This window comes from Mandrillus leucophaeus, unplaced genomic scaffold (genome assembly GCF_000951045.1).
Source record: "Mandrillus leucophaeus isolate KB7577 unplaced genomic scaffold, Mleu.le_1.0 Scaffold499, whole genome shotgun sequence".
Taxonomy (NCBI): domain Eukaryota; kingdom Metazoa; phylum Chordata; class Mammalia; order Primates; family Cercopithecidae; genus Mandrillus; species Mandrillus leucophaeus.
The window spans coordinates 1,057,576-1,082,845 of NW_012105353.1; the positions used below are offsets into that span (position 1 = coordinate 1,057,576).

General features: G+C 42.8%; 1 protein-coding gene across 4 annotated transcripts in view; it reads left to right on the forward strand.

The window, feature by feature from the left end:
* The window catches only part of SH3KBP1 (SH3-domain kinase binding protein 1), a 308,903-nt gene that overhangs the window by 196,074 nt on the left and 87,559 nt on the right, over positions 1-25,270 (forward strand). For all 4 annotated transcript variants that reach the window (XM_011995794.1, XM_011995795.1, XM_011995796.1 and 1 more), the window contains one exon: positions 5,997-6,091. In XM_011995794.1, the coding sequence (XP_011851184.1) occupies positions 5,997-6,091 (95 nt within the window). The remainder of the gene's footprint in view (positions 1-5,996; positions 6,092-25,270) is intronic.

Here is a 25,270-nt window from a genome sequence, read left to right on the forward strand (position 1 = left end):
TTTTTGGAGACGGAGTCTCACTGTGTCGCCTAGGCTAGAGTGCAGTGGTGCAATCTCGGCTCATTGCAACCTCTGCCTCCCGGGTTTAAGCGATTGTCCTGCCTCAGCCTCCCGAGTAGCTGGGACTACAGGCACCCACCAACAAGCCCGACTAATTTTTGTATTTTTAGTAGAGACAGGGTTTCACAATGTTGGTCAGGCTAGTCTGGAGCTCCTGACCTCGTGATCCGCCCACCTCGGCCTCCCAAAGTGCTGGGATTACAGGCGTGAGCCACTGTGCCCGGCCAGACTAAGATTTTTAAAGCTTCCCTGATGATGAGAATCACCAGTGTGTGTGTTTAGTAAATGGATTCGTGGTCCCACCTCAGATCTGAAGATTCAGATCTGCAGGGAAGAGGTCTGGGAAGATAATAGAATGAACAGGTGCCCCACAAAATTCTTATCAGGGATGACTGATTGGGAAACACGCCCCAATCCTACTCCTCTGGTCAGTGTCCTAGAACATTGTACAAAGCTCACTGTCATTTTCTTCCTCTCTGACAAGATCCTGAGTCTCTTGTTTGGGAAGTGATTGTCGCATTTCAGATACTCTGATACTTTAAGCCAAATGCATGACTCTCATCCTGTCTTCACTGTTGTCTGGTCAACATTGTATATATACATACCCTTTTCTGCTACTTGAGCTCCTCAAGCAGAGAGTGTCTTATTTACCTTCATTTCTCTTTCCTAGAACATAATAGAAGTTCACACCCTTATGTGCAATTCCAAAATATAAAAAGCTCTGAAAACTAAAATGTTTTATTACTCATTGGGTGATAAAACTTGTTCTGGACTGACATATGTCTATTCATGGTCTTTATTTTTCCCACTTGGAGTGAGCAGTCATCCATTTACTGCAGAATTTTAATGGTTGGGTGCAGCCCCAGCCCCCAGCTGAGGATGTTACATATTATATGGTATATGCAGTATATTTCCTTTCTAAAATCTGAATAATCCTGTCCACAGGGGTTCTGAATGAGGGATTACCAACCAGTAGTGTCTGAGATAATATTTGTCAGTTGAACGAGAGAATTTCTGATTATGATGTTGGTGAAACTAGACTATCCCTGAGCTTGATACTTTTGTTGTACTGTCCCAAGGGAAAGGAAAACTCCAGTTCTAGATGTGACCTAGTACTTTCCAAACGCTGCTTAAAGCTCTGGAAGGCTTCCTACCAGAATCTGCCCATGACACATGGGGTTTTGATCTTTATACCCTAAAACTGAGCCCAAAGTTGTCCTGGATTTAATGTTATTTCCTTCCGTGTATATGTTCAGCTTGCTGATATATTTATTCTGTTGGTTCTGCTTTTATTTTTTTTTAAGCTGAGAGGGTTTTTGCTTGTTTGTTTGAAGTTGGTTTGTTTTTATTGAATAGATTATAAAACTAGCTGCAGGCAGTCATGTGATGTGTGCATGTGAGTTCAATTCCTTTAACAGCCTGTTTTTAATATTATGTAAATTTCTAAAAGTTTAGAGATTGAAATGATGTTTTTGGGGGAGTGTGTAAATCATGACTGGACTTTTTGGTGATTTTAGTAGAGCAAGCTTCTTAAAATTTGAAAGCCAATAATTAGTACAGTGGCTCTTGATGTGGGAACTAGGTAACTAACAGCTTTGGGGTCCTCAAATCTTCTGATATTATATACATTTTCTCTGCACATTTGAGTGTGTGTGTGTACGGTTTGTTGTGTTGTGGGGTTTTTTTCTGGAAAGAGTCATTGCTTTTTATCAGACTCTTAAAGGACTCTAAGACCAAAAAAGGTTTAAGAACTGATTTAGGATTTCAGACTTATGCTAATTCATTAGTCATTTTTAACCTTTCTAAAGAAAAAAGACAAAATCATCTCAAATTGCTGGATAAATTGTGCTTTATTTCTCTCTCTCTGTGTGTGTGTGTGTGTGTGTGTGTCTATTCATTCCTATTTGATCTCTAATTAAATCCATCCAATTGATGAATAGATGGAAAATGCCTGCCTTCCAAAATTAATTTCATTCCCTTCTTCTCCAACTCTGTCCAATACTCATTTAAAATGTATAATCTTCCCACGTCCAAAGGATCTGGAATTATACCCTTCTTAAGACATATCAAATGCCTCCTCTTTTGAGAACTTTCTCCTGAATGTAATCTTGCCTTTCTCTGAAACACAACAATATTCCATCATAGTGAGTTTATGTGTATGCATGGGTTTGTCTTTTCTTTCTGCCATTCTCCTCCCCTTGCTTTTCTCTAAGAATTAGACTGTCACTTCCATGCTGGGACAGGAGGGGGTGGTTGGGCTTACTTGTATATTACAGTCCCCCAAATTGACAATATCATTTTCATGGTGGTGGTTCAATAAATATTTAAGTGGAAGTCAGGAACATCTTTGTTCCATATACTTTAACATTAAAACCACAGACTCAGAGTTAATAATTTTTTTGCAGATAACAGTTTTGAGTGTCTTAAAGTCACTGATACATCCAATGCAACATAATATTTTTTTCTTTCTTCTAAAAAAAAAAAAAAAAACGGGATACATGTGCAGAACATGTAGGTTTGCTACACAGGTATATGTGTGCCATGGTGGTTTGCTGCACCTATTGACCCATCCTCTAAGTTTTCTCCCCTCATCCCCCACCCCCAACAGGCCCTGGCTTCTGTTGTTCCCCTCACTGTGTCCATGTGTTCTCAATGTTCAACTCCCACTTATGAGTGAGAACATGTGGTGCTTGGTTTTCTGTCCCTGTGTCAGTCTGCTGAGGATGATGGCTTCCAGCTTCATCCATGTCCCTGCAAAGGACACGATCTCATTCCTGTTTATGGCTACATAGTATTCCATGGTGTATATGTAACACATTTTCTTTATCCAGAAATATTTTTATTTTCTAATACTATTGAATTCAGGCTCAAATGCCTCATCAGTAAAAATAAATTCCTATTTTAAAATATATCTTAATAAATTAAAGCGTGTGAAGCTAATGGTTGCTGGGTTTGGTCAGGAGTTCTGGGTGATAGTGCCTGTGACTAGAGTCATGAAAAATCATAGCTCAAAGTCAGAGCTGCCAGGAACTCAGGTCTAGCCGAGTGTGCCCCTTGGAGCCCTCACAGCTTCACTGACATGTCTTTGGGGACCTGGGTGGGAGATGGGACAGCCCTACTCCCCCAACCAAAACAGCTCTGTTTTAGTTGCTTTGTATTTGAGCTCTGGAATACATTGAAATTTGCTAAGTGTCCTGCTGAAGTTAACCAGACTCTCCTCTCTCCCCTCCTTCGCTGGTCCCTGATTTTACACCTGAGGACACTGAAGTCATCCAGAGTTGTAGTGTGATTGTCTCAGGTCATGTGCTTGTGAAAGCCCAGCTGGGAACCCAACCTAGTCCCAAGTATCCTGCCTTCTGGCCCACAATTCTCTCCTCCTCCTCCTTGTGGCGCCTCCAAGTGTTCCTCCACTTTATAGGGGTCACTTGGAGATCATCAAGAAACATTGAGTGGGAGCTCTGTATCAGGTTCTGAGGATGCAAAGAGAGCTGAGACATGCTACAGCAACCCCTGGCACCAGTATCTCCTCTTTTTCTCTAACAGTGGTGCTTTCCAGATAATTCTGTGTCTAATGCCTTACACATAAAACAGCATAGCTGCACAGTCGAAGTGTTCTAAAGCTGGATTATGGTGATGGTTACACAACTGTATAAATTTATTAAAACTCATCAAATTACCACTGATTTTTCTTGGCATTCCTCTTGCAGTTGAAATATTATTTCAATAGCACCAAACACTGTACTGACGTCCAACAAAGATAAAATTGTTAAAAGGAGAATGGCAGGGGCAACTCTCTTCCTCAAGTCTGCCTGTCTGTCTCTCCGTGTCTCTCTCTCTCTCTCACACACACACACACACACCAGGAAAAAAAAATCTAACAGCCTCTCCCACTCCCAGCAGTTTTCCTCTCACATCTCATTGGCTGGAAATAGAGCACATGCCCATCCCTAAACCAATCACCCACAAAAGAGAGTGAGATTAACATTATTTGCCTGGACATATTTTGCTTTATCCCCAGGGCTGTGAGAGGGTTCCATGTTCCTGAATATAATGCTTGAACAAATTAGGATTCTGTGAACTAGGAAGAGGGTGGGGAATGTCTCCTGGGATGTTAACCAACAGTCTCTGTTACACTTCATTAACTTTTTTTTTGACTGAAGGGAACAGAAACATGACCTGTTCCTTCTTTCTTTGTTGGCTGTGGGTTTCTGTATTCTTTGTAAAAATGGCTCCATGATTTCCATCCAAATAATTATTCTTAAAGCCAGGACTCTGTAGTGCAGTTCTTCAATAATACTGTGTTTGTGTTGTTGTAAGTTTTGAGGTTGACAGTCATGTTTCACTAGCACAGTCAATAGGAAAATTGGTGAGGAGCTGTCATTATCCAATTTAAAGATGTTTTAACTTTTTCTGTCTCTTTAGAACATTTGACCAATTCAGATTTGGGGAGGTTTGCTATTACTAAGTAAAGAGAGATAGAACATTGGTAACTGTGTGGGTTTAGGAATATGGTATTGATGGGATTTAGAACTATTGCCCCTCAGCACAGGTTAAGGGGCACAGGCCATCAGAGGCCCAGAATACCCAAGATGGAAAATTTCCAACACTAGGATAGGGAATGTAACTAATACCTTCAAGCCATTGTACAGAATATGAAAACAACTGCACAAAAGCGAAGTGAATACTGCCTCTCCTCCCTTCGCTCTTTCCCCTTCCTCCCTCTGTTCTCTGTCCTATCCCAACCCTAGACCACAGTGTATCTGTATTATGAATTTCTTAATTGCTTTTATTTTACATGTCACAATCTCTGGTTGTTGGGATGTTAACCAAAATAAAGAAACACATTTCAGTAATATAAATTACACTAGGGACAATATAATTGTCATCAAGAGGTTACCTCTAAGACATAGCTCTAGGTTGTGATCTGTCTGCAGAAATGGGCCTGATGCTTGGGAAATATCTAAGGCCATTCAAAGCCATTAGGTTTGTTGACTTTGATGCAGAATAATCGATGCCTCTCCCAGTAGATACTAATTCTCATGAATTTTTCTTTCCACCTTCTGTCCTGAATCATCAAAGCCTAGTTTTCCAAGTCTCCATTTCTGAAATACTTTACAAATGTTTTCACTATCTTCATAATTTGTGCTTTCAGATAAATAGAGATGATTTAACGGCACATAGACTTTCAAAGGCATGTAATTCAGAACATACTTAAATTGATTTTTAGTGGCCTTAGTAGTTTTCCCTCTTTGGTGAGGGCTATTGTATCTCTTTGCTGAGGAACAGCCATCTATGCATAGGGAGGTTCCCACAGAAAGGCCATGGGACATATTTGAACAAGCTCACCCCCACACATATGTGTGTAAAGAATGTTCAGTCAATACTTGTTGGCTGTTTATGGTTGGCATGTGCTTACACAGAAATACATTGACGTTTGTCTCTTAAGACATACCATAATGGGGTAATTTTTTATTGTTTTATGTACCCTGGTAGCTTTGTAACATATATAAATACCTTGTTTCTAATTGAGTAATGTGTGGAAAAAGGCAGTGAGGCAAAACTTAAGGTTTTTTCTGCCCTCTGTAGACTATATATGTTTATGCATGCACTTGAAGAGTATATAAAATGGTATATGTCTGTTTTCCTGAGTAAGGAAACCTTTTTACTTTTCTGCCAGAGAAAAGTAAAGCAGTCAGTGGCATCTCATGATGTCACATGATTTGTAAGGGGAAAAAATGGAAGCCAATAAATATACATGAGCCAAAAATGAGCACTCTTGGGTCATTTCCTGAGGGTCACCCTTTCTTCATGCAGCAGTAATATGCTACCTGTTAAGTGTGCCTTTCCCTGAACTTAATGTGATAGAGAACATTTTCTCCTGGGCCAGCTCATTAGATAAAGCATTTTAAAGGTTATGTTTTCTGTTTTTCTTATAGGCAAGGATTACTGCAAAGTAATATTTCCATATGAGGCACAGAATGATGATGAATTGACAATCAAAGAAGGAGATATAGTCACTCTCATCAATAAGGTAAACAAAGGTTGTCACCTACCTTCTAAACCGCAAACTGCTTTGGGGTGTTGACTGGACAGTACAAGCTTTTGCTTCAGTGCATGAAAGCTTGGTTTTCTCGGTCCTGAACTTGTGAGGAAGAATCTTGCATCTTTCCTTTTGATCAAGCTAAGCCCAGCATCCAGGTGAATGCATTCCCTGAGACGAGAATAGATTTGTTTGCCTTAGGGCCAGCTGCAGATTTGCATGGTCCTTCAGAAAAGTCTGTTCCAGAAGGAATAACCCAAAAGGCAGCCTGCTTGGCTGGAGATCCTGCCCTCCACAGCAGCCAGGTTGCAGAGCTCTGTATCGTGAGGTATTGGAGGAGGAGTTTTTAAAAAAGGCTGGTCATGCCTCACAGGCAGAAAACGCTTAAAGAATGTTTGCTGTTCAGATCAAAGACAGGTAGAGTGCCTGAGAGAATTTTTCCTGTCTCCTTTGGGCTAAGACGGTTGAATGATTTTATTATTATTAGAGCCAGAGCCCTGTAAATAAACAGAGAGCTGTAAGATCTGTGTGAAGTGATGCAGTTGAACAAGGGCCTTGGCTGTGTACTGTGTGTGCTTTCATTCTATGGTACTCACCAAGTAGGTGGTTGAAAGATACATTATTTAAGCAATACCTAGAATATATGACTTTTTCTCTGAAGAACAGCATTTTTGTGATGGTCAAATATAGTGAGAAGCTGAACGGTCTTGAAGATGTATATGGTGGTTTTATTTATTCAGGGGAGTGACAGGGAACTTAGCACAGTTACCTTAGCACAAGTGTGACTTGGGAGACCATTGTGGCTGCCTGCGCTCTCCCAGGGCTGGGAAGCCTTGGCAGGGTGGAGGATGCAGGGAAGGGGAAGAGATTGCAGGTACGTAGAGTTGGGGTAGGCCCAGGGTCCCGCCAACTCTGACCATTACTGAGAGGATGGGGACTGTGGTGTCGCCTGGCCCTACCCCTCCCTCAAGGCTTGTCCATAAGGTGATCAGTAAGATTTACCTTTGTTATCAAGAGGTTACCTCTAAGACATGGCTTTAGAGATTGTGTGTTTTAAGAGCCTAATCCGAAGATACCAGGAACTAATGACCCCAGAAGTTAAGTAGCTTGCCAAAGGTCAGGAGTTTTAGGGAGAAAGCTGGTCCTCTCATGGACTCCATATGTCGGTGGTATGGGGTATATAATGCTTTCCGGAATAGCAAATCATTCCCTGTTTTGCAGATCATCCAAGAACTCGTCCATCTTTTTACCTGTAAAGTATTCTCCCCTGAAGTTATTTCGGTATGTCTCTGTTGAACATGGCAGGAGGAAATGAGGGGAAGAATGCTTCCCTTGTTGTTTTCTGCAAATGAGGCAGAAGTGGTTCTTTTCTGTCTCTTTCAGATTGCTTTCTGATACACAGTGCATTTCCTATTTTTAATCAGACCTGTAACCAAACAAGCGGAATAAGGAAGTTGTTAAATGGGTGTGAAGCACAATACGAATGCTATAATAATTAGCACAGATAATTTGGTTTTAGAAATGCTGGGAAAGGACTAGAGCGATTTTTTCCCCCGTGACGATAAAGTGACCAGAGAATTAAATAACTGCTATTCTTTGCAGTTGGTTGGCGGGGGACTCACTAGCCTGTTTTTGTTTTGTCTTTGGAAGAGAGGAAGCCTCTTTTTAGTTGAAAACCTGGTATGTCAGTAATATTTAATGAGGTTTGAGAAAAGAAACACATCTATTTCTGTTTTAACATATTATACTCCAGTCCTTCCAATTGAATACATATCATAATTAGCACACATTCATCTTGATGATTTTGCTCCTAACCTCCCAGCCTGAGATCCAGTCTGATAAAAATTAATGTGATTTTTCTAACGACCTTAGTCAGAAAGGGAGTATCTATCGGTCCCATCCACATGGTACAGATAAATGAACAGGTAGATGTGGCAGGCTGCTTTCAAGAGTGCCCTGAAGGTTATGTCCCATTTCTCTAGTTTCATAGATTAATGTATCTGGAAGCAGTTTAGAAACTGAAGTAGTGCACTGCTATTAATATTATATTTACAAAACGTGACATTGTCATCTCCGCTGTACACTTGGTCTCTTGACCTGACTTTCACACTGATCCGACTCCTCAGGCCTACAGTTCTCATATCACCATTTTGACACTTGGTCCTCCTAGTCCCACCCTGCTCCCACCCCCAAGCCTTTCTCCATCCCTGCCACTTCCTGCCCTGCAGAGCTGAGCACAGGCTTGAGTCGTTCTGCATCTGTCCAGGCCAGGTGAGCAAGGACCAGGCTTCCTCCATCTTCCTTTCTCTAGCACCAACCATAGCACCTGGTCAGGAGGAGAGCCCTGGGGTGGTGAAGGATGGAGGGATGTTTCCCCCTGCTCCAGTGTCCCCTACCCACTTCATCCCTAGCACCTCAGCCCCTTCTTTTTGTCATTCTCTAACAATGCTGTGCTCACTTACCCTTCTGCACCAATCAAAATCTTTAGTAACTTTCTTTTTCTTTGTTGTAAAATCCAGATAGATGATCCTAGCACTCCTTCACCTGGCCTGGCCTCAGTCTGTCTTGGTGGCCTTGGTCCATGTGACTGTTCTGCAGGTACCCCCCGTATATGCCCCTCCTGCTCATGTGTCCTGACTAACTTGACTCAGACCATGTTCCTGATGCCCGAGATGACCTCCACCTACCCACATCGCTATTTTTTGTTTGTTTTGCTTTATTTTGTTTTTGAGACAGCGTCTTACTCTGTTGCCCAGGCCGGAGTGCAACAGTGTGATCTCGGCTCACTGCAACTTCTACCTCCCAGGTTCATGCGATTCTCCCACCTCAGCCTCCTGAGTAGCTGGGATTACAGTTGTATGCCTCCACGCCTGGCTACTTTTTGTATTTCTAGTAGAGACGGGGTTTTACCATGTTGCTCAGGCTGGTCTCGAACTCCTGACCTCAAGTGATCCACCCGCCTCAGCCTCCCAAAGTGCTGGGATTACAGGCATGAGCCACTGCAGCCGGCCTAGCCACTGCACCCGGCTTCCAGTTTGCTGGGGGTTTTTTGATAGCTAATCACACAGCCAGTCTTAACTCATGCTGCTTGGGCCCATTTAGAGCTTGCTGCTTAAGAAAATCCTTTGGGCTCTATCATTTTGCTTCTATTATTTTTTTATACAACCTGCTGGGAAATCAGATCTCTTGCTATCCCGTGCTTGTGCGGATTTTTACTTTTATTTCCATAAAATGCCTGCCAGCCTTAACCTAGCATTCCATTTTGCTGGAAGCGATGTGTTCAGATGACAAGTGCCATGTAGGCCACCAGCTCCCATAACCAGGGTTTGAATCCCAACTCCACTGTTCTTGGCTGTGTCTCTTTGGGCATGTTGCTTACCCCCTCTGAGCCTGAGTTTCCTCAGCCATAAAGCAAGGTCCATAAAGCTGACCTCACAGGGCTGCTGCGAGGATTTACTCTGGCAGGGAGCGGTCTGTCAGTGGCACCCATAATTCTAGAAATTGTCACTCAACCCTGGCTGCTCTTTCTTGGGCCTTGGAAATGGGAATGGAAGGGCTCTTGTGTCTGAGCCCAGTTTGCTGCTGAGGCTGGAATGCCATGACGTTAAGTAGGTTAAAATGGTGAAAAATCCACCTAAAATCGTTAAGTGTTCACAGTGGAGGAGATTTTAGCAAGAATTTGGAAAGAAAACATGCCATAAATATTTTGCTTGCTGAAAGTGGGAAGAATGGAGTCGGAGCCTGTAAAACCCTGCTGACATTATAGAAAATTGTTACTCTTCCTCTAAGTTAGGAATCGCCCAGAAGTTCATTGAGATGATTGTATACTATTGCTATTACAAAATGAATGGTTTCACCATGATCTGTTTAATATGCATTCTGATACGCATATTTGTTGGATGTAGGAGTTGAGGTGAAAGACCTGAATTGCCGTTCTCTAAATTCTGTGTTCGCTGTAGAGGTTCCTGATAGACCCCGAGTTCCTCTGACATTTACTTTGGTGTCAGTGAAGGTGGTTTCCCTTTGCCCTGCTTTTCTATGCTGTTGCGGGAGTCACAGAGCAAGCTTTGCCCTCATTTTTAGCCCTAGATTGTCAGTTCATGTGGCTTTCTAGAAAATGAGTCAGACACCTTTAGTGGGTGTGTATAAGCCCTCTGCAGTTCCTGAAATAATATGCAAAGACCCAAACTATTTCTGTGTGTCCCTGGAAACCAGGAGGAAATGTGCAACCTGAATGGTTTGTTTTCTAGTTTATTTATAAAGAATTTTTGTGAATTTGGGAACATTTCCACTCGTGAAGAACACACCTGTGTTTAGCTTTTATTTCCAGTCACTCAAAAATAACTCCCGCGTCTGTGTTCCTACCGCCCCCATCCCTGCCTGCCTGATTTGTGCTCAGAGTGTGTTTGAAAAGGTTCCGAAGCTTCTGGGTCTCATTCCCAACTGGAGAAGCTTCCTGGAGAAGGGCTGAGGGCAGCTTGGCAGGAGCTATGCCAGGGCTCAGCTGCAAGGGTGAGATGGCCATTGGAAGATGTCCCATGCTGTGGCTGCTGCTGCTTGGGGCAGAATGAGCCCAGCTATGGAGAGGGGCCATGTTCCCACTCTTGGCCAAAGCCTCCTGGCCTCAGAGCTACAGCTGTTCCTCACAGCTCCTGCTAACCTAGGAGGGAAGGCTTCCTCCGTGATCCCTTTGTAGATAAGGACCTTTAGGTGTTTCTTATCAAACAGTCTTCCTTGGGTAGTTGTGTCTTTACCCTTAAAGCATACCCAACCCCCATGTCTTCATTGTTTTAAGCCTATTTGATGACATCAAGATCAACGCTTAGAAAGCTAACATTATTGGTCAAAATCATGGAGTCGTAGAGATGGAGGGAAGGGGACAGAGGCAATATTAGCGAGCATTAATGTTCATGGAAGGAAACTGATAGACACACCCTAGAGAAAGAGGGGACCCAGGCTGGGCTCAGTGGCTCATGCCTGTGATCCTAGCACTTTGAGTGGCTGAGACGGGAGGATCACTTGAGCCTGGGAGTTGAAGACCAGCCTGGACAACATGGTGAAACCCCATCTTCACAAAAAAATACAAAAATTAGCCAGGTGTGGCGCTGTGTTCCTGTAGTCCCAGCTACTCGGGAGGCTGAGGCGGGAGGGTTGCCTGAGCCCAGGAAGTTGAGGCTGCAGTGAACCATAATTGTGCCACTGCACTCAGGCCTGGGGGACAGAGTGAGACCCTGTGCCCCCAACCACAGTAAAGGGGAGACCCAGAATATTAGCTAAGGACTGTTAGTGGCATCCCCAACACAGTAGTACAGTCATCTTTCCTTGGACCATGAGGATTATCCACTGAAGATTATTGACAGCGATTTTAATTTGCACCCTGTCCTCTTCCCCTCACAACGTTCATTCGCTCATTCATTCATTCATTCATTCATACATTGAAGAATATGTGTGGTGTGCCAGGAGCTGTGCAGAATGCTGGGATACAATGGTGAACCAAAAATTCAAACCAGGAATTTTGCTTCTTTGTAGGGACCCCAAGTATTTGGAGCTAGACATGCTGTGAGGGCACAGTTAGAACCGCTCCTTTCATCTCTACCTCAACATGTTTTCCTCCCTCCTGTCCCAGACAACAGTTGAACATTTAATTAACTTAATAATAGCTAGATCTTTCTCCAGGACCACAGCTTCCCAGCACAGGATTCTGGACCACTGGCAGCAAGAGCCCAGGACCATCATCACCATTCCCCTTTCCTCAGGAGTCTGCCCGGAGCTCAGCATCTCCCCTCATCTTCATAGCAACCCTGGGAATTAGGTGGGACCATGTGTGTTCTCTCTAGATTACAGAGGAGGAGCAGAGGCCCAGAGTGCTGAAGCAGCTTTCCCGAGGGACTCCCAGCAAGTCAGTGTCTGAGCCAGGTCAGAGGCGTCTGCTGACCCTGGGCCAAGTGCTCTTGGAACTTGGGGGCTGGACAAGGTGGTAACTGTGGGTGGAGTTCGTGTTTCCTGTGCGGCTGAGTCACTCCCAGAGATGACTCTTGTCTACTCATTGAGAGTCCTCATTGTTACTGGATATCCAGGGCAAGTGTCTGTGGAGTTTCCTTTCTAAGGTAATGACATTATCATTGTTACTTACCAGAAAAACAATATTACCATGCCATCACCCCATCCTTTGTTGCTGATGCTTGCATTTTGAAATCTATGTTTCCAATCTGTTAGGGTCAGGACATCACTGTGGTGGTTTCTGGATCATCCATGACTGTATGAGTCCACTGTCACCTCTAAAGGAGTGAAATGATGGTCCATGCAGAGGGAATGATGAGTTCAGCTCAGGGTTGACATTGGTTCTTTTTATACCTGAGGCCCACCTCCCTAACTGCTTTCTTCCAGTTTCTTCCTATGCCCAGAGTATTTTTCCTTCCTCTTTTCTTCCCAGCCTGGCTGCCACTTAGCTTTCCACTTGCTGTCGTGGGAAAAAAAAAAAAAAAAAGGCAAGCGGGAGTCCTGAGGTCCTTCCTAAGACATTCTGTGATCAACTCTGTTATTTTGTTTGTTCTAATGTTTATTTCCCCTTCCTGCCTCCCTCCCATTAATTCATTAATGAAATGAAACATGTATTCATGAGAAAAATGTTTTCAGAATTCCTTGCTTCCCACCCCACAGGGAAATAAGGTTGCCTTCACAAAGAGAAGTGGCCTTAGGAATCTCAAGCAAGATCCTTAGCTTGGTAGGAAGAAAGCCGATCAGCTAAATCGATTGCTGGCCCTGACCCTTTCTCTCTGAACTGCTGAAGCTTTTAGTGGAGCTCAAGTGGTAGGATTAAATGTGGTTCCAAGGGTGAGGAGTAAATTAGCAGGTGTCACCCTGAAGATGATGACATGCTGACAGACCCATTAGATGGACATGTTTTATGAGTGAATGAAGAAGTTAAGCATAGGTCTGGGATCATCTGGGTTTATAGACATTTGGAAAATGTCAGTGTTGAGCAAATGAGTCATTTATGTCATAGAATGTATTTCTTGCAGCACGGCCTATCTTGTTGGACTGCTTATGTCCTTATTCTAGACAGAAGTCACAATGTATCCCCTCCTCAGAGCATTTGAAATCCAAAGGAATACAATTTGTTGCTGTTTCATCTTTCTTTTATAAGTAGCCAGGACACTGGGACCAGTGAGAAGAATCATTACCATCACACAGACATAGTTTTAAATTAGTTGAGGATGGTAAACATAGGGCTTGGGGTGGGAGAAAATATCTTTTTAGTTTACTAGTAGACAGTCGATGAAATGCCACCCCAACATTTTGATGGCCATTATTATAGATTTTTCCTTTGTATCATGGACAGATAAGTTTGCGGCTGATGTAAATTCCCAGGTTCATATGCCTACACAAATTATATAAAACTGTCTAAAGAGATCCTGTGTTTGTTCAACATAATTGTCATATCTCTGCAGAATGCTGTGCTTAAATGGCAGGACATCAGTAATCCCCCATCTTGGGACAGTTTTTTTTCCCCTCTGCAACACACAGAAAAAAAATCTGTAGGTTATCTTAAGGAATTAGAGAAATTCCCCCTTTTTTTCTGTTTCTGTCTCCACCCTTTCTATTTATATTTACTCTGATAGCAGTGTTCTGAGACTTAAATGACATGTTGTGTCTAAAAGTGCTTTGGAAACATAAAGGTTAAATCATAGGGCTGGGTGTAGTGGCTCACGCCTGTAATCCCAACACTTTGGGGAGGCTCAGGTAGAAGGATCGCTTGAGCCAAGGAGTTTGAGACCAGCTTGGGCAACATAGCAAGAGACTCTGTCTTTACATGCACAATATTTTTTTTAAAGGTTAAATCATAGTTATTGCTATGATAAGTTATTAGAAGAAGATGAAAAGACAAATGTCTGGTAACTGAATGTTCTTTCTTGGTATATTGAACTGTCCTGAAATTAAGGTCAGTACTTCCCCTGAAATTCCTTTTCATTATTTATTTTAGCTTTTCTTAGGATGAAAGTAATGTATTATAGTTGTGTAACTCCTGTCTTGTTCAGTATCTCAAAGCTCTTTGCATTCATATTTGCATTTTATTAAAATACAAGGCTTCTGAGATGAAAGTGACATGGGATACACTTTTTTGTTTGTTTGTTTTTTGAGATAGAGTCTCAATCTGTCGCCTAGGCTGGAGTGCAATGGCGTGATCTTGGCTCACTGCAACCTCCGCCTCCCGGGTTCAAGTGATTCTCCCGCCTCAGCCTCCCGAGTAGCTGGGATTACAGGCAACTGCCATCATGCCTGATTAATTTTTGTATTTTTGTAGAGATGGGGTTTCACCATGTTGGCCAGGCTGGTTTTGAACTCCTGACCTTGGGTGATCTGCCCACCTGGGCCTCCCAAAGTGCTGGGATTACAGGCATAAGCCACCACGCCTGGCGGGATACACTTTTAAGTAGTACTTTAGAACTGTATAAATAACACCTACTCTTGGAAAAAAAATGAGAAAAACAGACAAATAAATACAAAGAAAAATCAAAATTACTGGTGACCTTACCACCTTCACATACCTCTTAATATTTTAGCAATTTTTCTTTCAGACTTTTTCCGTATGTGCACATAATTATAGTTTAAAATAAAAATAGGATCATATTATATACACTATTTTGTAATAACCCTCTTTGTCCAAAATACATCATGATTATCCTTGGCAGCATGGGTAAATGATTTCTTAGCATCCTGAATCCTAATGTATGGAGAGAGTACCAAAATCCTCTTTTTTTTTTTGAGACAGAGTCTCGCTCTGTTGCCCAAGCTTGAGTGCAGTGGCATGATCTCGGCTCCCTGCCACCTCCGCCTCCTGGGTTCAAGTGATTCTTGTGCCTCAGCCTCCTGATTAGCTGGACTACAGGCCTGCACCACCACACCCAGCTAATTTTTGTATTTTTAGTAGAGATGGGGTTTCGCCATGTTGGCCAGGCTGATCTCAGACTCCTGACCTCAAGTGATCCATCCGCCTTGGCCTCCCAAAGTGCTGGGATTACAGGCGTGAGCCACTGGGCCTGGCCCTTGACAATCCTCTTTTATGCTTAGTTTGTTTCCAGTTTTAATTTGTGTTAGACCATGTTGCACATAGTCATCACCCTGTTTAACAGTCTTTGTGCACATTTCTGCCACTTCCTCCTAGCTGTGATACCTTGGCAGGTTACTCATCTCTGTGTGCATCAGTTTTCACATCTGTGAAATGAGAGTAATAATAGTACCTACATCCTGGTGTTGTGAAGATTAAATGAGATAAAGTAGGTAAAGTACTTAGAAAACCTGGGTCCTAATAGCTGCTACATAAATGTTAGCAGTTACTATTTCCTGATGATAAATTGCTCAATGTAACACCGTATTGGTGCATTTTGAGGGCATATTGAGGATACATCCTGAAAGATTGTGCCAATTTAGTCTCCTCACAGGAGTGCGTGCAAATATATTTCCCTATTCTTGTCATCCCTGGATATTATCATTCTTTTTAATCTCTGCTAATGTGATTTGGGCTCTAATTCTGCATTTTAAAAAATGATTACCAAGCTCGAACATTTTATGCATCCTTTCCAATTGATTTTTATAAAAATACCTTATATTCATGACATTAACCTGTCATCTTCATATTACAAATATTTTTTCTTAGTTTATGACTCATGGAGATCTTAGACTTAAAATTTTCTCATTTTATAGTTAATTGTATAGTGCAGTAAAATTTGTCCTTTTAAGAATAGTTTTGATTAAGGCTTTTATATTTTATTTCTAGTTGGAAATGGTAGCCAACTATTAAATGCATTCTTTTTCTGCCTTCCTCAGGGCTTTCAGTGTTTCTATTTAAAGCTTCTATCTTTACAGTATTTTTTTTATAGTGGCATTGAGAGATTCCCTGAGGTTCTGCATGGATACGTATAAGGATCCTCATATCCTAGACCAGGGTTTGGCAAATTTCTGTAAAGGGCCAGGGAATAAATATTTCAGGCTTTGTGGGTTGTGCATTCTTTGTCACAATTACTCAATTCGGCCATTTAAGAGCAAAAGTAGCCATAGAGGTAAATGAATGGGTATAGCAGAGTTCCAATGAAACTTTATTTATGGACACTTACATTTGAATGTCATATAATTTTCATATTTCTTGAAATATTCTTCTTCTTTTGATTTTTAAAAAACATTCAAAAATGTAAAAACTATTCTTAGTTTGTGGACCATAGAGAAATAGGTGCCAGGTTAGATTTGGCCCGTGGGCTGTAGTTTGTTGGCCCTTGAAATAGAATATCTGGAAATAGACTCATAAAAAAATCCAGCCAATTAATTTTCAACAAAGATACAAAGACAATTTAAGAGAGGATAATCTTTTCAAGAAATGGTATTGGCAAATTGGGCACCCATAGGCAAAAAAAAAAAACCAACCCAACCTGAAAATCAACTCAAAATGGACCATAGATCTACACGTAAAAGATAAAACATCAAAAGTTATTTATTAAAGACAGGAGAAAAGAGTTGTTAGACATGATACCAAAAACACAGTCCATAAAAGAAAAAAGTTGCCAAATAGAACTTCAGCAAAATTAAAAACTTGCTCTGCAAAGACACTCTTGAGAGAATGTTATTGGCTAGTCTATTTTTCCTACAAGGCCATCTAAGCCCCACTGTTCAGTAAGTAATTGCCTACTACGTAATTGCGTGGATTTGAAGGGCCTTGGTTTCATTCTGAGTCTTCCTGGGAATACCTCTTGTAATACATGGATCTTTCACATTGGAGCCTTTTCCTGCCCCGTGCCCTTTCTCCCCGTGGTGGCAGACAGACAGAGCCATACTCCACTGGTCTGTTCTGGACTCAGCTGAGCAGCCCAAGGGCCTGGATTTGACTTGGGAATTGTATTTTTTACTCACTGCACAGGCCTAGAAGCTAAATCAGCTAAGTATAGATTAAAAGGCACCAAACAAGTTTTCAGGCTAAGAAATATGTTTTCCTAGTAGAAGAATTTCTTAAAAGAAGCGTGGATTTGTCTGGTGAAGAATGGAAGTAGAAGATAGGAATTTAGAAATTTACTAATAGTTGCTGCAGCTGGCTTCAATGTTCTTGACCTTCAAAATGATCATGGCTATGCCCTTCACCTCCTGTTCCTTCCCAGTCCTTATCTGTGGAGTGAAGAATACCACCTTCTCTTTTTTTAAAGCTTTCTTTGTATCTCTTAGAAGTGGTGCAGGAGCTAAGAAATCTCTTAAAACATAATAATAAAAAATGATTTATGAACGCCACTATCTACCAGTGAAGCAAAATGATTTTCTCTCGTATCTACCATCCTTTTAATGAAAGAAAAGCATGTATTTAGATGCAGAGTCAGTGCACTTCTCTAAACCATAAATGAAGGTAAAAACTCAGCTATAGGATGCACATCCTGGAGGAGTAGACTGTACATTCAGCAATATGCTATGGATGAGCTGAAGGTGCTATTAGAAATAGCTTTTAAGATTTCAGATTAAGTGGTCATCTCAATGTAAATGACCTAGCAAGGTCCCTAGCAACTTTCCCACAAAATGAGAAGTTTCTGTGAAAATGTTGTTATATAAGTTTACATTCTTGATTTTATTTATTTATTTATTTTTAATTTTATTTATTATTATTATTATTTTTCCTTGAGATGAAGTCTCACTCTGTCGCCCAGGCTAGAGTACAGTGGCACCATCTCGATTCACTGCAACTTCTGCCTCCTAGGTTCATGTGATTCTCGTGCCTCAGCTTTTCAAGTAGCTGGGATTACAGGCATGTGCCACTACACCCGGCTAATTTTTATATTTTTAATGGAGATGGGGTTTCACTATGTTGGCCAGGCTAGTCTCAAACTCCTGAGCTCAAGTGATCCGCCTGCCTTGGCCTCCCAAAGTGTTGGGATTTCAGGTATGAGCCACTGCACCCAACCACATACTTGATTATATTTAAATGAACAGGAAAAAAATGTGAAAGTACTACCTTAATAATTTGTATTTTGTGTATGACTTGTTCACCTGCCCTTATATATAGTTAACATCTCTTGGAATAACTTAAAGCCATCTTACGAGGACATTGGGAAGGTCCTGTCTATATAAGGATCTCCTTTTCACATGATTACTGTGTTTTTTTGTTTTTTGGATTTGTTTTGTTTTGTTTTGTTTTGTTGTTGTTGTTGTTGTTTTGAGACAGAGTCTGGCTCTGTTGCCCAGGCTGGAGTGCAGTAGCACGATCTCAGCTCACTGCAACCTCTGCCTCCTGGGTTCAAGCAATTCTCCTGCCTCAGCCTCCCGAGTAGCTGGGATTACAGGTACCTGCCACCACATCCAGCTAATTTTTGTATTTTTAGTAGAGATGGGGTTTTGCCATGTTGGCCAGGCTGGTCTCAAACTCCTGACCTCAGGTGATCTGCCCTCCTTGGCCTCCCAAAGTGCTGGGATTACAGGCATGAGCCACTGCTCCTGCCCGATTTTTTTTTTTTTTTTTTAAGACAGGGTCTCACTCTTGTCGCCCAGGCTGGAGTGTGGTGGTGTGATCACAGCTCACTGCAGCCTTGACCTTCTGGGCTCAGGTGATTCTCCCACCTCAGCCTCCCAAGTATGTGGGACTACAGGCATACCACCACATCTGGCTAATTTTTTGTAGAAATGGGGTTTTGCTATGTTGTCCAGGTTGGTCTCAAACTCCTAGACTCAAGTGATCCGCCCACCTCAGCCTCCCAAAGTGCTGGGATTACAGGCGTGAACCACTGTGCCCAGCTGATTACTGACCCTTGAAGTGGACTTATGGGAATAGAAGTTCCTTCATTCCACAATTAGAAAAAAGGCTAAAGCATAAACATTTTTTAGAAGACTTAAGCTTGCATATGTTGCAAAGGAAATTATGAAATCAATAAATAATTCTGATATATTTTTTGTGTACAAACTATATATATACCCATGTTCCACAACTCTAGGAAGTACCAAATATGAATGGTCACCCTGGAGTTGGGCCAACATGGCAGCATCTGTTGGGTGCTGTTCTCTGAAGAGGCTCCAGATAGAAACATTTTTTTCTTTTTCTTTTTTTTTTGAAACGGAGTCTCGCTGTCACCCAGGCTGGAGTACAGTGGCACGATCTCGGCTCACTGCAACCTCCATCTGCTGGGTTCAAGCGATTCTCCTACCTCAGGCTCCTGAGTAGCTGGGATTGCATGTGTGTGCCACCACGCCCAGCTAATTTTTGTATTTTTAGTAGAGACGGGGTTTCACCATGTTGGTCAGGCTGGTCCTGAACTCCTGACCTCGTGATCCACCCGCCTTGGCCTCCCAAAGTGCTTAAATTTCAGACATGAGCCACCGCGCCCGGCCCTAGAAACATCTTTTTCTAAGAGGAAAACAGACTGTGCACACAGAGGCCTTTAGGGCCTCTGCCCTTGGTTATCTTCTATGAAAATCCCCACGGGCCTTCCTGATCCCTGCCTTTGTGATATTGAATGCCTGTGGAAGTCCTGTTCTCTTACTGGGGACTGAGATTTGATTTAAGGTTTTTTTTTTTTTTTTTTTTTTTCATTTCTTAATGACATCTGAACTCAAAGGTTACTTCTGTAGCATTTCCTAATCTATGTGCTATGAGGGTAGGGGAGTGATTTCTTCAGCTCTCCTGGGTGGATGGGAAGGGCCTTAGGTGGCTGGAATCACCCCTCTGGGCTGATGGTCTTCAACAACCTTTGGCCTCCAGCAGTATGTCATAAAAATACTACTATTTTATGTGTGTGCCATTATCCGAAAAAAGCTAGGTGGCACTAACTTACTGCATGTATTTATCCTTCTATATAAAGATGTTCAACAGTGGCTCTACTTTACCTTAGGGAATACTTCACCTTCCTTGTTAGAGAAAGGAACATATGACTGGCAAAGGAAACTCCAGGATAATTAAAAACCCTTGTATGTATCTTCATTTCACACATTCTTTCTCTAGGACTTCTTTTGGGAATTAGACCTTGAAATAGCTCAGACTTTTAAAGATAGAGCTGAAAGTTCTATTATATCTAGAATGAAAAAGTCCAGTCTAATTAAAGAAACAATCTTTTTGAGGGAGTATACAACTTAGGGTTGCAGCTACGATGGAGTAAAGGGTAATTAGACTTTTCTTCCTGCCATAGACAACTCTAACATTGGCCAAAACATACGAAGTGGCTGTTTTTAGGCATTGGACAATACATATCACAAGGATGTGATCCTGGAGACAAGGGAAGCATAAAAGTGAGTTTTACATCAACCCTGGCTTTTTACCTAGAGGCACTTTCTAAATTGCAGCACAGGGCAGTGGAGTCCAAACAAAGAGCAGCAAACTCATTTATTGGATAGAGGAAACAAGTTGTAATTCAGGACTGCTGGGGTGGCTCAAATTTTCAGGGCAGGGAACTGCAAAAGAATGAGCTACACAAGGAAAGAGTGTCAGAAATGTATAGATCTAGATGCTTTGGCCAAATACTAAGCCAGGCATCAGTAGGGCAAGACTCCACTAGGCCTGGCAGAAAATAAGAACTTGGAGGAGCTGTGAGCTGAGTGGATATCCCACCAGTAATGGGAGATGTTAGAGTTCTAGCTAAGCAGAGTAGAAAAACACGAGGTGCTAAACACTTCTGGCATCCAGTTGAGAACCCAGAAAAGCTGGCCACAGGAACAGCACTACCCTAGACCCATTGTAACAAAGCCTAAAAATCAAGCCTTGACCGGTCAAGCTGACCTGCAAGTAACTTGCCTACCATAGCAGAACTCAACACTCTTGCAGGGAAGACAACAAAATCCAGTCTTTCAACAACATAGCATGCACAGTCATTGAGATAATATAATCACAAATGACTAGATCTATGAAGAAGCAGGAAAATATGAGGTGGCTTGGAGAAGACATTGGGGTGTTTCTGAGTACTGTTTTCAGGCATTGATACCTGCTTCAGTTAATATTGGCATGCCCAAGAGGAAATGTGTTTACTGTTTTTTTGTGTGTTATCCACCCAATTTTTTGTTACTAGTTATACATTATGTAAAACAAAAAAAGCAAAAGTTGGTATAGCAAAGCCTGTAGGTTGTTGCCTGCTAATTTTTTGTAAGTAGTTCAACTCTGGGTCATGACTTCATTGTATTACAAAAGAGTGAGTGACTGCCAGTCAGGCGTTGTGGCTCACACCTGTAATCTCAGCACTTTGGAGGGCTGAGGTGGGCAGATCACTTGAGTTTAGGAATTTGCGACTAGCCTGGGCAACATGGTAAGACCACATCTCTACAAAAAATTTAAAAATCAGCCACGCATGGTGGCGTGTGCCTGTAGTCTTGGCTACTTGAGAGACTGAGTGGAAGGATTGCTTGAGCCTGAGAGGTTAAGGCTGCAGTGAGCCATGATCGTGCCACTGCACTCTAGCCTGGGCAACACAGTGAGGCCCTGTCTCAAAAAAAAAAAAAAAAAAAAAAGAAGAGTGAATGACTATCCTGTGATGTTGGCATTTGGAATGTAGTGTTTTCTTGAGTGAGCTTGTCCCTACAACTGTCTCCTCAGGCTTCTCTCTTTAATTGTGTTCTGCCAGGCATTGCTTCTGACACTGAATAGTAGTCGGTGTAGTCCTCGATTTTTCCTGTTACCTTATAAACCATGATATGTGACTGAGCCTTCTTTAGTAACTGATTTATGGGGATGTAGAAAATTCTGAGCAGAAATCCCAGCCATGCAGAATAATTGCATCTCTTGGGGAGGTGTTAACAAGCAGAGGCAGAGATGAGTGCTGCTGGGCTCCGGCTTCCATGGAACTTTCGCTCAATAGCCCCCACCCCCAAGCTCCATGCAGAAGGCATTCATTAGCACATATTAAATGTCTGTTTCCATACTGCTGGTGGATGCTGAGGGTGTGAGGCCCCCTGGGGGCATGCTGAGGCTCACTTAACAGCCTCATCCAAATCGTCCAACACTCAGTTTCTCCTCAAATGATATATCGGTCATCAGAGAAGGTCATGAAGGACAGCCATGCTGGATAACTTCTGGGAAATTGGGACTGGGGAGCCTGGGGGCAGCTGACCACCAGAAGTGACTGAGCAGAATACATTTCTTTTTCGTTTGCATCAAGTGGTGAACCCATTTTCATGTTTTCAGTTTTTGGTTTGAAATGTCTGTTTCTAAGCTGCATGTTCCCGTTTGAACTCAAAGAAGACACTTACAGTGCCTGAGAAAATGTGGCCTGCCTTTTTGGGGTAATTTTAAAGTTTTTGCCACAATTTTGAATAAATAATAAATTCAGAACAGATCAGCAGGTAAAGCCTGATCATACAGATGAAACTTCCTTTGTGTAGTAATTCTATACCTGCTTCCCCCTTGTTCAGTTTGACCTCACTTCTGATGTTTGAAAGTGGACAGAAGTGGAACAACAGTCTGGAGGAAGATTGGGCTGTTCATCTATTCAGTCAACATTTATTCAGAATTGATATGTTCTGGGCACTATGGCAGGAATTAGATGGAGACAAAGGTGCGAAGATAAGAATCCTCCTTTTCAAGGAGCTTTTTGTTTTCAGGAACCTTGTGACTCAAAGTATGGTCCACGGAGTAGCAGCATTGGCATCACCTGGGAACCTCTTAGAAATGCAGAATCTCAGACTTGCCCCAGACCTACTGAATCTGAATTGGCATTTTTATAAGATCCCTAAGTGAGAAGCATGCACATGAAAGCGTGAGAAGCGCCCATCTTAAATCACTGATTCTCAGTCTACACACTGGAAAAACCTAGGGCCATCATAAAAGCACTGATTTCCTGTGCCCATTCCCCACCCCCAAACTGTGATTTAATGGGTATGGAGTCTGGCCCAGGCATCACCATTTTCTTTTCAATTCCCAGGTGATTCTAAATGTGCAGCCAGGTGTGAGAGCCACTCATCTAGTATATGGCTTTGTACTCTTGACAAAACAGCCCAAGATGAGATTGTAGCTCATTCTGTTAACCAATGTACAAGCTAGGTGGCAAGTTTATCTTTTGTACAGATTTAAAGTGCCTAGACTAGAGGTAGACCCACCAGGTCTCACGTGGCCCTCTCTGTGCCCACAGCTTGTATGTCAGGGAGTTGCTGTCAGCTGTGTAGAGTGCTTCGGCCAGGTTACACGGGGCCATGCTGGCAAGATTGAACAGACTGAGGCCCGATACTGAAGTCTGGGCAAGGCCTCCTTCCTCAGACACACCCCGGGGCCTTGGCATCCCTCCCCTTGGCCCCCCTCCAAGTGTGTGAGCTGCTGCCAGGGGGTTTCACCCGAGGCAACAAGGACTAGGAGTGGCTCCTTGGCACTCGAGAATGGTGCTGGGTCACGTGACAAATGCACATGAGTGTAATTAAGCAGCTCTCCTGGTCACATTATCCCTCAGGGATTCAGACCAGGCCATATAATCACAATGATGACAATAACAACAACCAGCTCTTGTGTCACTCTTTATACTTTGCAAAGATTTTCACATGTGTCAAGAAACCAAGATCCAGGGAGCTTTCGTCACTAGTGAACAGCTTAAATGTCACATGGCCCATGCTTGCTTTGTTCCACCTCTCTCTGAGTTCCACTTGAACATGTCAGGCAAAATAAGGAGTGGCTCCCTTGTGACAAAGTGAGTTCCCTGTTATAAGCAGTGTGCTAGGAGAGAGTAGATAACTTGAGATGGAGCAGAACATAGAGGCTGGACTACAGAACACCTAATGCTCTATTCATTCGTTCCTTAGAAGGAAAAACATCATTTGCATTTTATAGGGAAAAGTATATGTTACCCTAATATCTCCCTGCTGTTGAGGCAGAGAGAAACCATTTTGGCCATTTTAAGGACTTGAGTTTGAAAGAGTAAAAATGATATGTCAGCAATATGATTTCTTTCCATATTCTTGCTAAGGGTTTAGGTCGACTTTCCCCTGAGTTCATGCTAATAGAGCTTATGTCTAAACAGCAGCTTTCTGGAAGCTTCATCTACATGCTGCTCCTTTTCTCATTTCTACCTCCCACCTCATTCAGAGTTCATCCCCTCACCTGCCTACAATGCCCTTTCTCATTCGTATTAGAGTCTAAAACTCCATGAAGGTGACTGTCGTCTGAGTTATGCCTGGGGTCCTGGTGTAATTTATTAAGGGCACCCCGGATTTGGAAACAAATTATAGTACTTGGGCCACATTACCTCTCTCCTCAGTGGTCAGCTATTGCCTCACTGTCCTGCCTTCACTCAACTCCTACCGTCTTCCTTGGGGACATCCACTTCCACCCTGATGGCAGTCAGGTCTCACAGGTGGTTGATCACCTGCCCCTCCTTTCTGCCCCTGTCACTCAGTGGGTGCTGTCTTGCCTCACGCCTCATATCACTGTTCAGTAGATGTTGGAGGGGCGGACTTTGTTCCAAGCTCTAATTCCTGTATATTCTCTTCCGTGAGCACAACTTGCCTCTCTCCCTCTTCTCTTCCTTTACGCTCAGCAAGTCTGCCCTTGACCTTTCTCATTACCTCAGTTCTTGCCCTTGTTCTCTGCTTCCTGGCTGCCCAGCTTGTCTTGGTCCCACTTGTTTGTAAATTCAGCCTAGCACTTCTGCCAGTGTTTCTGTGCCATTCTGATTCACTGTGTCTGCCTCTCCCACTAGACTCTGAGCTTGGGAGCCCCACAAGGGGCTTTTCTGATGGTTTTCTGATGGTTTTCTTTTCTCCCCTGGATTCCTCTCCTATCCTGCACATTTTAGGAGTCTAGCCCAGCCATTGGCACTTTTTTTAATTCCCAGGTGATTCTAAATGTGCAGCCAGGTTTGAGAGCCATTTTAGATTCTCAATAAATAAATTGAAGCCAGGTGCTGTGGCTCACGCCTGTAATTCCAGCACTTCGGGAGGCGGAGGTGGGCCGATCACCTGAGTTCTGGAGTTCAAGACCAGCCTGGCCAACATGGTGAAACCCTGTTGATGAAACCTCGTCTCGGGCCGGGCGCGGTGGCTCAAGCCTGTAATCCCAGCACTTTGGGAGGCCGAGACGGGCGGATCATGAGGCCAGGAGATCGAGACCATCCTAACACGGTGAAACCCCGTCTCTACTAAAAAAATACAAAAAAAAAACTAGCCGGGCGAGGTGGCGGGCGCCTGTAGTCCCAGCTACTCGGGAGGCTGAGGCAGGAGAATGGCGGGAACCCGGGAGGCGGAGCT